The sequence below is a fragment of the Triticum dicoccoides genome, chromosome 4A, assembly GCF_002162155.2.
Source record: "Triticum dicoccoides isolate Atlit2015 ecotype Zavitan chromosome 4A, WEW_v2.0, whole genome shotgun sequence".
NCBI lineage: Eukaryota > Viridiplantae > Streptophyta > Magnoliopsida > Poales > Poaceae > Triticum > Triticum dicoccoides.
In genome coordinates, this window is record NC_041386.1 from 243,223,533 (window position 1) to 243,238,819 (window position 15,287).

A 15,287-nucleotide genomic window follows, 5' to 3' on the forward strand; every position below is an offset into this window, starting at 1 on the left:
TTTCCCAATTTTAAGTTTCCTTGCCAATTTTGTGTTTTTCTATTGGTAATCTATCTACCAACACCCTACACATGGATGTCTAATAGAGTACACCAACGAAAGACAACTTGCACAAGTAGAAGTAAAGGTAGAGTTGGAGTCATGCAAACACGCGATGGCTGGATGAAGATTTTTTAACCATGGTTTGGATAGTTGGCACTATCCTACTCCACGTTGATGGAGGTTGCTTGGTGATGAATCCCTTGCTCTTGTGCTTCAAAAGATAATCTCCTTCACACTTAAAACTCTCAAGATATGGCTTTGGATTGGAGAGGTAGGAATGGATCAGAGGCTTGGCTTGATAGTTAGAGTAGAAAGCCCTTTGAACTTAGCACAAGGAGGTGGGTTCTCTCTCAGAAAGTATGATGGGAGTAGAGTTTGTTTCGAGTGAACTAATGGGATGGGCAGGGGGTATAAATTTGAAGGACTGGAAATTTGACTGTTATACACTTTTTAACACTGCTCGAAGGCTCCTAGTGATCAGCTCGGAATCACCGAATGATGCTAAAGGTGGCAACGTTCAAACTACTCGAAAGGGCTGACCAGACATTGTTCGGAGGGTCTGACTAACCGACGTCACACTTGCACATGACTCTGTAACGCCTTTGAAAATTTCAAGCACGTATGTTCGAAGGTTAAAAAGAGGACGCAGAAGAGTATGTTCTAAGTAGAATCGTTCGAGAGCTTCGAGCAACGAGGGTTTTGCCACGGCTATATCTGGACAACTATTCGAAGGATCCAAAATGAAAGAGCTCGAAGGCTCCAAAGGAGTGAAAATAGGTCGATATAGTGGAGAAATGAAAGAAATTCAGCTTAGCAACCGCATTCCCCTTTTGATAGTATCGGCATACCTATGGACTCAATGTGATCTTGGATCACTAAAACGAAAAATCTAACTCCTTAGCTTGGCTAACACTTATCTTCATGGAAATTTGAGAGGGTCACCAATCATTTCCTTGTTGCAACCTTTTGGAATTAACCTGAGATAAACTTGATAATTCCTTCAGATATGTTGACATTAATTACAAAATCCACCAAGTGAATTAAGATGCACATTCAACCTTAACAGCAGTTTAAAAATAGAAAATATCCAAGCAAACGGTTTGAAGTGGGTCCACCACACCCGAGAGTTATGCTAGAGGCGATTGCGCTGGAGATCGGTAGGTGATCAAGTAACTAGGGTTTCTCGGGCGAGGGTAGCTTTCTCTAGTGGCGAGGGGACTTTGAACGTGTACTGCTATCATCAGCCGACTCAAGATGGCCCTACGATGCATGCTTGATGTTCGGTTTGTGGAGGAGCGGTTGGGTGTTAATGGCCTGTCGACAGAAGGAGCACACGAAAGGTGGACCTCTAGATAGGATCCCATCTCGGTCCCCGACAGGGAGAATGTTGAGGAGGTTGACGCCAGCCTCTCGGCAACGCTGGGTGGACTGATCTTGACAAAGAAGGAAAAGGCTAGTATCTTTGAAGACGAGTCATCGGTCCGGTACAGGACAAGAACCTTAGATGGGATGTTGTTGGCAAGGTCAACACCAAAGCTCAATATTTATGTGCTGGGGAGAGCGAAAAATAGTGGGGGCTTCATAGTGTCGGACAGTACAGGAGGCAGTGGTGTCGTTCCACAGGACCATCATGACAATTTCCATGCAGGAGCATGCCATTTTTTTAGCTCATTGGCTGAACCACAGTGTGTAGAGCACATAATGGCACGAGCTTTGTACTTGGCAGAGGAGGTTGGGGTCACAAGGCTCGTCCTCGAGACAAATAGTGTTGGCGTTGCTGCTAAGAGCATCTCCACTCGCGCCCCCAACAGATCCCCCCCCCCCAGGTCGAGATTTTTTTTCCATCAGTGCTAGAAAAAAAACCTAGCCGGCCCCCTAGGACGCCGAATTCCGCCGGTTCAGCCCTTTTTTTGGCCCGGCGATCCCAGGCCGACTGGGGGGCGCTTGGGGGCTCCGGCGGAAGGAAAAATGGCGCATGGGCCACCACTGTCAGGCGAAAAATAATTTTTCCACGCCCAGACTCGCCCCCCGCGCGCACTACCCCTTCCTTCCGCCGCCGTGCCGATCCTGACGACGCCTACCTGCCCACCGCCGCTAGGAAGGCCATTTCCCCGCCGGAAAGAGAGGGTTCGCCGCTGCATCCTCCATCCCACTCCTGGGCGAGCTTTCCGGCGCTTTGGCCACACAGGCGGGGACGCGCCTACCACACCCGCCAGGTGTTCTGTGGTTTGTCTGCTCGGTGATTGACTCGGACGACGAGGAGGCGTTCGCTGCGCTGCTAGAGGAGGAAGTCCAGGCCAACGCCCAGGATGAAGAGCACCTCATGGTCCTCGCCGCTCTGGCCGGCCTGTTCGCGAGCAATGCAAAGCTGCGGCAAGGTCGCTCGGTGACGGGCCGGCAGAAGAGCAAGCAGAGGCATCGTTTGGAGGGCTATTGCTTGCTCTACGCCGACTACTTCGCCGACGCTCCACTGCATGACGAGAGAGTATTTCGGCGCCGTTATCGGATGAGCCGAAAGCTCTTCCTCAGGATTGTGAATTCCATCCGGGAGTTAAACAGCTACTTCAAGTGCAAGAAGGATTGCACCAGCACACTTGGATTCACCTCACTCCAGAAGTGCACGACAGCTATGAGGATGCTTGCATACGGAGCTCATGGACGCATGGCCGAGTCCACCACCATCGAGTGTTTGTACAAGTTCTGTAGGGCAATGCTGGCAGTGTTTGGACCACAATACTTGCAATCATCCAATGCTGAAGACACTGCTCGGATCCTAGCACAGAATGCAGCAAAAGGATTTCCTAGGATGCTTGGAAGCATCGACTGCAAGCATTGGGCATGGAAAAACTGTCCATTTGCTTGGCAGGGGATGTACAAAGGCGCCAAAGGAGCTTGCAGTGTGGCACTTGAGGCAGTGGCCATACAGGACCTCTGGATTTGGCACTCCTTTGGTATGCCAGGAACTCACAATGGCATCAACGTATTGCAGTGCTCGAATGTCTTTGCCAAGCTTGTTGAAGGTCATGCTCCTCCGGTGAACTTCGAGGTCAATGGACGCCACTACAACAAGGGATACTACCTAGCAGAAGATGACATCTATCCGAGATGGTCCACATTTGTGAAGACTATCTCAAACCCTGTGCCAGGAGGCAAGAACTCTTACTTTGCCAAGTGTCAGGAGTCTTGCAGGAAGGATGTCGAGTGGGCATTTGGTGTGCTCCAACCTCGATTTGTTGTTGTCCGGTACCCCACTCTGACCTGGTCGAAAGATCAAATGTGGGAAATCATGACTTGTTGTGTCATCTTGCACAACATGATCATTGAGAGCGAGCAGGAAGAGCCAGCGTTTGACACTGAACCATATTACAGGCAGGGTCCTCTTGCCCAAGTTGATGACCAGCTACCGGCAACCTGGGCTGCCTTCCTCAATATGCGTCAGGAGATCCGAGACCCACAGGTACATCAAGAACTGCAACACGATCCGGTGGAGCACCTATGGAGGCTCAAAGGGCAACGCCTAGCTTGACGTGTGATGAAATATGAGTTTTTATTTGTGTTTGAATTATGAGTTTGATTCATTGAACTATTTGATTTGTATTGATTTATGTGATGAAATATGTGATAAAAATTAGTTTTTGTTGAATTTGTGCCAAAACACGCCGAATGTCGGCCGGATTTGGGCCACCAATTTGCGCCGAAATTGGCGGATGGGGGCGAACTTGGGGGGTCGGCTAGGAACCCGAGCCACCCCCCCACCCCCCACCCCCCACCCCACGCCGATTTTACCACCGGTTGGCCCCCAAGCGACGCTATTTCAAGCCCCTGGGGGGCCGAACGGCTAGAGATGCTCTAAGTTGGTGTTACAAGAGAGGGTCAGGTCCTCGCATGGTCCACAGGCCGAGGAGGTTAAGGGTTTGCTACGTGGCTTTCAGGAGATCGCTGTCAAATCAATTAGGAGATCAGCGCATGAGGTAGCTCATTAAGTTAGCAAAGTATGGCTACATAAATAAAAGGTATTACCGCTTGGCTTAGGTTCCCACCAGATTGTATTGCCGACATGCTAGGCTAGGCACGGAATGTATGTCCAAGGAGTCTTAATAAATTCCCAGCATGCTTTCTCTCATAAAATAGCAATTCAAACTTTTTGGCTTTTGGATTGGGAAAATATGCTGCTCAAATAGTCAAATTCAAAAAGAAATTGTTCGGATTACTTCACAAGAGTGAGTTTAGAGAAGATATGCTCAACATATATAAGTAAATCTGTTCATGAACATGTCACTAGTTATCATAATGTACACAACTACACATTCACCAACACAAACTAGCAGGCGCAAACAAAGACTGGCATCTGGTGGGATCTGCAAACATACTGGATATGGTTATATGATTATGATCCTCCAAATGAAGAAGATATAACTGAAAATATAGATTTCAGACAACACTCCAAGAAAGGCTGCACTAGGGAAAGAAAACAAAGAATCTTGTATGTGGTAATAAGATTATGAGCCCATAAATGAACATAATGTGACAAGATATAATTGAAAATATAAATTACAGACAACCATCCAAGAAAGGCTGCTAGGGGAAGAAAACATACAATCTTTTCAACTGCTGAGTAGCTTGAACAAAGTAGTCTGGCCAGTGAAGTTTTCCTCAATTCTTTGTCAAGAATAGAACATAGAGCATGTGTAATTGCACTAATGATCTCTTCCTCATCCTCTATCCGCAGGTTCACCTCGCCCATACCCTAAAGAACACGGTTCTTTGAATACTACATTGGATACATTATACAAAGCCCAAATTGAATGTATATGCTAAATTGATAAGGCAGAGTGCCATGGCAAGTGGTAGACCATATTCATGGAACTAAATTAAATTAAACAGAGCTAAAACATGGAACTGCAGGCATTTTGCATGAACTGCATTGGCCCCTAGCCATCAAAGTATCATGCCAGATTAAATTCACTATGATAGAAGTATGTTTACCTCACTAATCCAGAAAAGAATTTCTAGAATTGGAGGCTCGTGGATGAATGACGAAGCATCCTCACAAAGTTTACGTAAAGCTACGGAGCAAGAGTTTGATGATATGGATTTTGAAATCCCTGAAGCGCAGAATAGGCTGTCCATGGTGGCAAAACATATTCAAGTATGTGTGGAAAATAAATAAAATTGATGTTAAACTTCAATACATACTGAACATACTTACAGTAATGGCTTAATATTACTTTTGGAAGATGATAACCACTTTGAATAAGAACCAATGACATCACCAAATGATTTGTATACCTAGAACAAATAGGAAAACACACAAGAGAACATTAGCTTCACAAGACACAATCAAGAAATATCCGATCATCTTAAGAAGCATATTGAGGAAGTCTTACCAAGAACTGGCATCCATTCAGTTCAGCAGGTGTTCTGCTGGACAGAATGTTCACAAAGTGCATTACAACTGAAAAATCGAAGGGGCTTCCATCTTGTAAAATTGTGTCAGCAACCTGAAATTTGGTAACTTATGAGAATGCCATGTAGATCCGGCAGACTAGTATACAGTTCTGTATGCTTATATCTAGCACCACAGGGCGGTGCATATGCCAACCCAAAAAATGGAAAAGGTAAGGCATTTTAACTCATAAATGAATCGATAGCACAAGAGTCCAAAACAGAACACGAGGAAGCAAGTAGAAGAATTTACTCAAGATAAGATCACAAGATTGATATGATCATTATTCATGTACATCACCAATAGATCTAAAGGCTAAAAAGACGAGATCATAGTAGTGGTAGCATTGGTCATTTCCAAAGCATGTGGTTTTTTCTGCCTAATGCCTATTTCTTATGACACTGTTTCAGTAGGAGGAAAATCAGGCATCCCCAAAGTAGACCGCTTTTCTAGTGGTGCTCTGAAAAAGCCTAATAAACCCCCAGCAAGATTATTATTTGCTTCTTGCACATTAAAATCATTTGTATTTGTAGTGAGAAGCTTAAAGGGGGCTATTTGCCAATGGACTAATAGACTTGTGAAACAACCATAAGCACCTCCGAACAGATCACATCATCCTAGAGACCAACTTAATGGTAAGCAATCAAGACTACTCCACATTTGAACAAAGTAAATGGAAGGACCTAGTGGATAAGCATATCAAGGTCAGCATAATCAACGTCAGGATCAAATTACATTACATCCTATAAGAACAACAAAATTATCATCTGCATTCTGTAGAAACTTATAAATCAAGTTTACCAAATAGATGTGGCACACTTACCATGCTAAGTGCGTACATTCTAACTTCTACCTCTTTCCAAGGTATTGATTGGCTAGCCAGTCCCCATCCGCTAGAAAGAAGCTACGTGGAATGCAAAGGTATGAGAATGAAAGTAATCCACATAATGAACACACAAAAAGGAGTAGAGGATAGGAAAAAACATTAAAACAATTGTCACAAGAGATTCAGTGCTCCCACATGACAGAAACATTGTCTCTACTATCTAGAAAGAACGTAAAGTCCCCTTTCCTGCCAGATAGAACGCGGTCTGCCCAACATTCGTCCGCCCTCCATTCTCCCACCGTTTTTTTTTTCGTCCACCCCACCACGGTTTAATTCGCTTGCGTGATCCCTCAGAACAGCCCGTCTCCCATGTTCGAGAAACAAGAACAACCTATCTCTTCCTCCCTGCCCGTCTTGCCCTCACGAACCCTAGCCGCCGGCGGAAGTGCTTCTGCGTAAGTCATATCGCACGACTACGTCGTGGACTACCACCACAAACAACCATGCATCCTCTCCCACCACCAGCCCTGGCGACCACGGTACACAAACCGTCTCTCTTCCTCCCTGCCCATCTGGGCCTCACGAACCCTAGCCGCCAGCAGAAGTGCTTCGACATGAGTCATATCGCTCGACTACACCATGGACTACCACCACAAACAACCATGCATCCTCACCCACCACCAGACATAGCGATCGCGGTGCACACTGTGTGTCGCCTCCCTCTCAACCTCACGCCCACGCTCGTCCGTCCCTTCTGCGCCGCTGCCACCGCCCAGGTCGCCAAACGCATCGAGCTCGTTCTCGCCATCGCCCTGGACAGCAGGCACCGCAAGGTGATCAGCCCGCCCATCCCCCCCCCCCCCGGCGGACGGTGATGAGATGCCCTACAGTGTTTAATTTTAGGGGATTAGTGTGCTATTATGAAGTTGCATAGGAGAATCGGCTGTGTAAGTGGAATATATACTCTGGTATTTTTGTTAGTTGGTATGGCATCCTTGATACTCCATATAGTTTATTTCTTTAACAAGACATGAACAATAGTATATACCATATATACTTTGATATTTTCGGTAACACATGATCATGGTGATGATTGAACTACAATAGTATATGAAAAAGAATGGCTTAACAATACTGTTATTAATGCGAGTAAAGATTTAAAATTATATCTCTATAATCTGAACTGAACTAAGCTTTCATTTCAATCAGCTATATCTTGTATCTTTGTATGTCCAAATCTCCATGTGTGAAGAAATAATTCCGATCAATGCATTAACTTGCAAATTCTCTGCTTGTATAACCTATTATGTTGTTCATATTTGGGCAGGCAACTCTGGATACTCAGCCAGACAGCCTTGCTGGCTCGCAAGACTCTGGGTGAGCGGCCCACGCCAAATATCAGCCCATTTGCTTTTCATCCATCAGTCACAGGTACATGACCTTTTGAATTTTGTGTTTTCCCACAATATAATAGAATTGCGCTCTCTTCAGATGTACTGTGATATAATACTCCTGCGATCCATATTAGGGAGTATCATGTTTGGAATAGATACTTCTAAATGACACCAATTATTTTACAGAGGAATCGTGAGTACAATTGAGCTAAGGAAATAGCAATGAAGCAGTGGCAGTGTGCAGTGTGCAGTCCACAACTGGACAGACAAATATGACTCGCAGCAATCACATACACATGCTTATGGAATCTTCTCACTTATAGTGGGCTATAAGAGATATGATTTAATTACCACACTGCCTGATTTGGTTATGGAAGCACCACATGGATGTTGTGCTTGATGTGTGGGTTGATAAGAAAGAACAAAAATTCGATCAACGGAAATACTGCATGTTGTTTTGTACCAATGCACGGGCGCCTTTTCCTCAGAGATATGATCAAGATCAACGGGCTACACTTTTTCTTGGACTGAATCGTGATAATAAACATGTCACTCGACATTTAAGTATTGAGTCACCTAAATTGTACTCCCTCCGTAAAGAAATATAAGAGTGTTGGGAGTACTTAATATGAGTATAATGTGATATTTATCGCAACACAATCATAAGCCCCATGTGACTGATGGATAAGTCTGTGTACTAGGGTCCTTGTGGGGCTGCAGCACATGGTCCTTGTGGCAGTTAGGAGGATAAAGTCCTGGACCATCAAGGACTGGCTGTTAGGATAGAGTTCTGTTCTTGACCATCAAGGACTGTCAGTTAGCATCTTAGACTAGCATCTTAGACTGGCATCTTAGCATATGCCCTGGCTGGCTAGCAGCCTATAAATATGTATCCCCAACCCCTCAGGTTGGCATGGCATTGTGTGAGAAATAAACCAACGAAAATTGTCCCAACTCTCCTAGTGTCATCCACAACTATCAATGCTCAGGTTAAAAGGTCTAACAAGTGGTATCAGAGCCAGGTTAACCTGCACCCTGAGCATTTCCTGTGAGCAGCCCAAGTCGGTAGCAGCAGCTGCTCCGTCTGCCTCTGGTTACCTTCCTCCCTCCGGACTGTCGAGCAGCAGCTCGTCTTCATCAGCCTCCTCTTCACGCAACAGCCCCCCTGCAGCGAGCCATGTCTGCAGGTCGCTCTCAGCACACGGCTACCTCGAGCATGCGGCGCCGGCAAGAGGCCGAGCGCGCCGTGGCAGAGGAGCGTGAGCGAGCGGCTGTAGCAGCGGCTGCTGCGGCGGCAAGAGTGTCGAGGCTGGCTGCAGCGGAGCTGGCAGCAGCCAGAGCGGAGGTAGAAGCAGCCAGGGCGGAGGTAGAAGCAGCAGCAGCAGCAGAAGCAGCCCGTGAGGCTACGGCGGATGCCAAGGCACTCCGCGGCAGCCCCGGCAGCTCCAGCAGCTCCGCGCCTGCGGACGACGGTGCCGACGCAGATCGCGCCAAAGTGGCGCAGGAGCGGACGGCGCAGTGGGCAGCCGAGCACGCCCGCGCTCCAGGTGGAGGCGCGCACCGCGACGGCGGCTGCAACGACCAGGACCGCGGCCTCTACGAGGTCCGGACTGTGGTCAGGGATGTTGGTTCCAGTGTTGGGTGGCCTACCCTCACTAAAACCAACTACGTCGAGTGGGCCGGGATCATGAAGGTCAGGCTCCAGGTGCGGCGCATGTGGGAGGCAGTCCAGGACAGCAACGTCGACCACCTAGAGGATCGACGGGCGCTGGACGCCCTCATCGCCGCAGTCCCGCCCGAGATGCAGTTCTCGCTTTCCAACAAGCGGACTGCCAAGGAGGCTTGGGACGCCATCGCCGCAGCACGCATCGGCAGCGACCGTGCTCGCAAGTCCACCCTGCAGGCACTTCGTAAGGAGTGGGAGAACCTGGGCTTCAAGCCAGGTGAGGACGATGATGACTTTGCTCTCCGTCTCAACACTCTGCTGCAGAAGATGGTGAAGTTTGGCGATGCCACCTACACCGAGGAGAGAGCTGTCGAGAAGCTTTTTCGGTGCATTCCCGAGAAGTACAAGCAGATGGCTCGCTCGATCGAGTCGTTGCTGGACCTCTCCACGATGACGATCGAGGAGGCGATAGGTCGACTCAAGGTCGTCGACACCGACGAGCCACAGCCCCCCTCGGGGCCCGTCACCACCGGCGGGAAGCTGCTCCTAACTCGGGAGCAGTGGGATCCCAGCCTTGGTGACAAGAAGAAGGGGGAGCCTTCCTCCTCGACGGGCGGCCGCAAGCGTGGCAAGCAGCGTAAGGCGCGAAGAGGCCCCCCGGGCAGGGCACAAGGACGTGCCGAAGGTGACGCCCGCGGAGGCGCCAAGGACGGCGCCGCTGGCAAGCCCAGGCCGGCACAAGACAACAGTTGCCACAACTGTGGCCGGTTTGGCCATTGGGCCAATGAGTGTCGGCAACCACGACAAGGCCAGGCTCACGTCGCACAGGCGAAGGAGGAGGAGACGGCTCTGTTCATGGCGCATGCAAGCATTGAGCTACCCTCGGCGACTCCAGTCGCAAAGGCTTTCATCCACCTCGATGAGCCAAAAGCACATGCTCTTCTCGGCGATGGCTCCGGGAAGGACAAGGCTACGAGGTGGTGCCTCGACACCGGCGCCACCCACCACATGACCGGTCGAAGGGAATTCTTCGCCGAGCTCGACTCCGATGCGCGAGGCTCCGTCAAGTTCGGGGATGCCTCCGCTGTGGAGATAAAGGGCGTCGGCTCCGTCATCTTCACCACCAAGATGGGAGAGCACCGGCTGCTCACCGGTGTCTACTACATCCCCGCGCTAAGGAATTCCATCATCAGCTTGGGACAGCTGGATGAGAACGGCTCACGCGTGCTGATTGAGCATGGGGTCCTACGCATCTGGGATCGCCAGCGTCGCCTTCTCGCCAAGGTGCCCAGAGGTGAAAATCGACTCTACGTCCTTGATGTGCAGGTGGCACAACCGGTCTGTCTCGCTGTCCGTCGAGACGACGAGGCGTGGCAGTGGCATGAGCGCTTTGGGCACCTTCACTTTGAGGCCCTGAAGCTTCTAAGTGCCAAGGAGATGGTGCGAGGTCTGCCATGCCTCGACCATGTGGAGCAGTTCTGCGACATCTGCGTACTGACAAAGCAGAGACGACTCCCCTTTCCCCAACAGGCGAGTTTTCGGGCTAAGGAGAAGCTGGAGCTCGTGCACGGAGACCTGTGCGGCCCGGTGACGCCAGCCACACCAGGAGGTCGACGCTACTTCCTGCTGCTCGTCGACGATCTCTCCCGCTACATGTGGGTGATGATCCTCGGCAGTAAGGGAGAAGCGGCGGACGCCATCAGGCGCGCGCAGGTTGGTGTGGAGGCGGAGAGCGGCCGCAAATTGCGCGTGTTGCGCACTGACAACGGCGGCGAGTTCACGGCGGCTGAATTCGCGTCGTACTGCGCCGATGAGGGCATCCAGCGCCACTACTCCGCGCCGTACAGCCCGCAGCAAAACGGCGTCGTCGAGCGGCGCAACCAGACGGTTGTGGGGATGGCTCGGGCTCTCCTCAAGCAGAGAGGGATGCCGGCTATCTTCTGGGGAGAGGCGGTGCTAACGGCCGTCTACATCCTCAACCGCTCTCCTACTAAGGCACTCGACGGCAGAACTCCGTACGAGGCCTGGCATGGGCGGAAGCCGGCGGTCTCTCATTTGCGGGTCTTTGGCTGCCTTGCGTTCGCCAAGGAGCTCGGCCACATCGGCAAGCTCGACGACAGGAGCACTCCGGGAGTCTTCATCGGCTACGCGGAGGGCTCAAAGGCCTACCGCATCCTCGACCCAAAGACACAACGTGTGCGCACAGCGCGAGACGTCGTGTTCAACGAAGGGCGAGGGTGGCAATGGGACAAGGCGGTGGACGACGGCTCGACGCCGACGTATGACGACTTCATTGTCGAGTACGCTCACTTCAAGGAAGCTGGGGGAGCAAGCAGCTCCTCTTCACCGGGCACGTCTACCCCGGCCCCCAAAACTACATCGACTCCGGCGCCTGCTACACCGACGACACCACAACCGGCGACGCCGCATACTCCAGCCCCGGCGGTCGCCACTCCGGGCTCGTCTTCATCAGCACCAGCTCACGCAGAGCACAACCCGATGAAGTTCGCTTCCCCGCTCACTCACGACGAGGAGCGGGTCGACGCATGGTATGGAGGCGAACCGCTGCGGTACCGCACGATGGATAATGTGCTCGGCGACCAGCCGGTGCCAGGACTGGTGCCACGTGACCTGGAGGCGCAGCTACAGCTCGTGTGTGAAGACGGCGAACCACGGTCCTTTGCAAAGGCCGAGAGAGACGCGGCATGGCGCGCCGCGATGAAGTTGGAGATGGATGCGGTCGAGCAAAACCGCACCTGGGAGCTTGCTGATCTCCCTCGAGGTCACCGCGCAATCACCCTTAAGTGGGTGTTCAAGCTGAAGAGGGATGGAGCCGGCGCCATCATCAAGCACAAGGCTCGTTTGGTGGCCCGAGGCTTCTTGCAGCAGGAAGGAGTCGACTTCGACGACGCTTTCGCTCCCGTGGCACGGATGGAGTCCGTGCGACTTCTCCTTGCGCTGGCTGCCCAGGAGGGCTGGCGTGTCCACCACATGGACGTTAAGTCGGCATTCCTCAATGGCGACTTGAAGGAGGAAGTCTACGTGCATCAGCCACCGGGGTTTACGATTCCCGGCCAGGAGGGCAAGGTGCTCCGCCTGCGCAAGGCTCTCTATGGCCTGCGGCAGGCACCCAGGGCGTGGAACGCCAAGCTGGACTCCACGCTGAAGAAGATGGGTTTCGAGCAGAGCCCGCATGAGGCTGCCGTCTACCGACGGGGGAGTGGAGGGAATGCCCTGCTGGTGGGCGTCTACGTTGACGACCTGGTGATCACCGGCACCAAAGATGCAGAGGTGGCGGCGTTCAAGGAAGACATGAAGGCCACGTTCCAGATGAGTGACCTGGGGCTCCTCTCCTTCTATCTAGGGATTGAGGTGCACCAGGACCACTCCGGGATCGCGCTTCGACAGTCCGCCTACGCCAAGCGCATCGTTGAGCTAGCTGGGCTCACCGACTGCCATCCAGCTCTCACTCCGATGGAGGAGAGGCTGAAACTAAGTCGCGACAGCACGACGGAGGAAGTGGATACTACGCAGTACCGACGCCTTGTGGGGAGCCTTCGCTACCTCACTCACACACGGCCGGACTTGGCATTCTCCGTCGGCTATGTCAGTCGGTTCATGGAGCGACCAACGTCGGAACACCAGCAGGCAGTAAAGAGGATCGTCCGCTACATAGCAGGGACCCTCGACCACGGCCTCCATTACCCTAGGTGCCCTGGGGCGGCACACTTCGTCGGGTACAGCGACAGCGACCACGCCGGCGACATCGACACCAGCAAGAGCACGAGCGGGATCCTCCTCTTCCTCGGCAAGTGTCTCGTGAGCTGGCAATCAGTCAAGCAGCAGGTGGTGGCCCTGTCCAGCTGTGAGGCTGAGTACATAGCGGCCTCCACCGCCTGTACTCAGGCGCTCTGGCTTGCTCGACTGCTTGGTGATCTTCTCGTTCAAGACACCAGAACGGTGCAGCTCCTGGTGGACAGCAAGTCCGCCCTGGCCCTGGCAAAGAACCCCGTGTTCCACGAACGGAGCAAGCACATCCGACTGAGGTATCACTTCATCCGCAGCTGTGTGGAAGAAGGGAGCATCGAGGCGAGCTACATCAACACCAAGGATCAGCTCGCAGACCTGCTCACCAAGCCCCTTGGGAGGGTCAAGTTCCTCGAACTTTGCTCCAGGATTGGGATGATTCAACTCTCCCACAAGACGACGTACAAGACTTAGGGGGAGAATGATGGATAAGTCTGTGTACTAGGGTCCTTGTGGGGCTGCAGCACATGGTCCTTGTGGCAGTTAGGAGGATAAAGTCCTGGACCATCAAGGACTGGCTGTTAGGATAGAGTTCTGTTCTTGACCATCAAGGACTGTCAGTTAGCATCTTAGACTAGCATCTTAGACTGGCATCTTAGCATATGCCCTGGCTGGCTAGCAGCCTATAAATATGTATCCCCAACCCCTCAGGTTGGCATGGCATTGTGTGAGAAATAAACCAACGAAAATTGTCCCAACTCTCCTAGTGTCATCCACAACTATCAATGCTCAGGTTAAAAGGTCTAACAGTGACGTGCACGTTGTAAATTGAGATCTCTTGTAAATTGTAATGATGTATTGATCATTGTCTTTATTTCTAATTTTGTTATTCCATGGCAATGCACTGGCAATCACCTATATACTTTAAAAAAGGATAATGTTCTCGTTTCCCTCCTTCATTCCTCTTGAAATCCTTACATACAGACCGCCAAATATTGTAGATACTATGCCGGTGGATACTGATTTAGGAAATATCAGTAGGTTCTTCCTTCTCCCCACCCCCCCACCCCCTCCTATCATTGTTTTTTTCCAGCGGTTTTTCCAACCACCCAACCAAACATAATCACGTTTTTTTGTTAAGTCAATAAGTGATGATTCAATTGGCCGTTAAAACCCATTTTTTGTCTATACAATCACATTAACTCAGTAAGTATTTGTACTGAAGAAAAACCAGTAAAATATTTTGTGCCTCCCGTTGCAACGCACGGGCAATTACCTAGTAAGGAATCAATACAGGTTCTATAAAGCTACACCCATGAGCGGGGCACATTATCTGGACAGTACAAGACGATTTATTTTTTTCAGGAAAATGCAAAAACTTTGTGTTTTGATGCATTGATAGAAGCAGAGAGTAGCCATGGGAGGTAATGCCACCTTTTAGCAAAACAGACATACCTTATTAATGTATGCAGGAGCACCTAGAAGCAAACAAATATCAACAAGAAGCTCCTCCAGGTTCAGCCTGAACTGTACTAGTCCATCAGGTATGGAAGATACTCGGCCAGTGCAATGCTCATCGATATCAATAATCTGTGAATTACCAGAATTTAAAAGGCATAAGAAAATAGTTGGATCTCTAGAACTTCTGTACAAAAACGCCAGATATAGGAGAAATGTCGAATATATGAGAGGCAATAGGAAATTTTCTAGTATAATGATAGGTCAAACTGGAAATGATATTGAGGGAAAAGAGACAAACCTGAGCACGAAAAAGAAGAGCATCTAGCAGTGAAGAAAAAACAGGGAGAAACAACTCTTGTGTGGCACTCCTTTTGGATGTTTGCTCATCGATTCCAAGAATACAATGTGCCAAACTGCACCTACAAAATTTCGGTACTGTGTGTATAAATAATTCATTGATTAAGAACTTTGCTTCACTTCAGAAAAACAGTTGTGGAAATGATATTCAAATCTGAACACAAATACAAGCTAACACTTTGCCTACTAATTGATGCTCATATAAGCAACAGTAAGCCACAGCTAGAGCAACCAGCAGGTGTTTCATTCCATGTGTGTGTGCGCGTGCGCACACACCAGAGAGAGAGAGAGAGAGAGAGAGAGAGAGAGAGATGTTCCAAAGTACATGTGTATTACTTGCTCGCACGC

General features: G+C 50.2%; 1 protein-coding gene across 3 annotated transcripts in view; it reads right to left on the reverse strand.

Moving 5' to 3' along the window:
- The window catches only part of LOC119285723 (transportin MOS14-like), a 40,760-nt gene that overhangs the window by 9,217 nt on the left and 16,256 nt on the right, over window positions 1-15,287 (reverse strand). For all 3 annotated transcript variants that reach the window (XM_037565051.1, XM_037565050.1, XM_037565052.1), the window contains 7 exons: window positions 14,881-15,001; window positions 14,577-14,711; window positions 6,312-6,392; window positions 5,430-5,543; window positions 5,252-5,331; window positions 5,029-5,164; window positions 4,640-4,789 (listed from right to left, as the gene is read on the reverse strand). In XM_037565051.1, coding sequence (XP_037420948.1) covers window positions 4,640-4,789; window positions 5,029-5,164; window positions 5,252-5,331; window positions 5,430-5,543; window positions 6,312-6,392; window positions 14,577-14,711; window positions 14,881-15,001 — 817 coding nt within the window. The remainder of the gene's footprint in view (window positions 1-4,639; window positions 4,790-5,028; window positions 5,165-5,251; window positions 5,332-5,429; window positions 5,544-6,311; window positions 6,393-14,576; window positions 14,712-14,880; window positions 15,002-15,287) is intronic.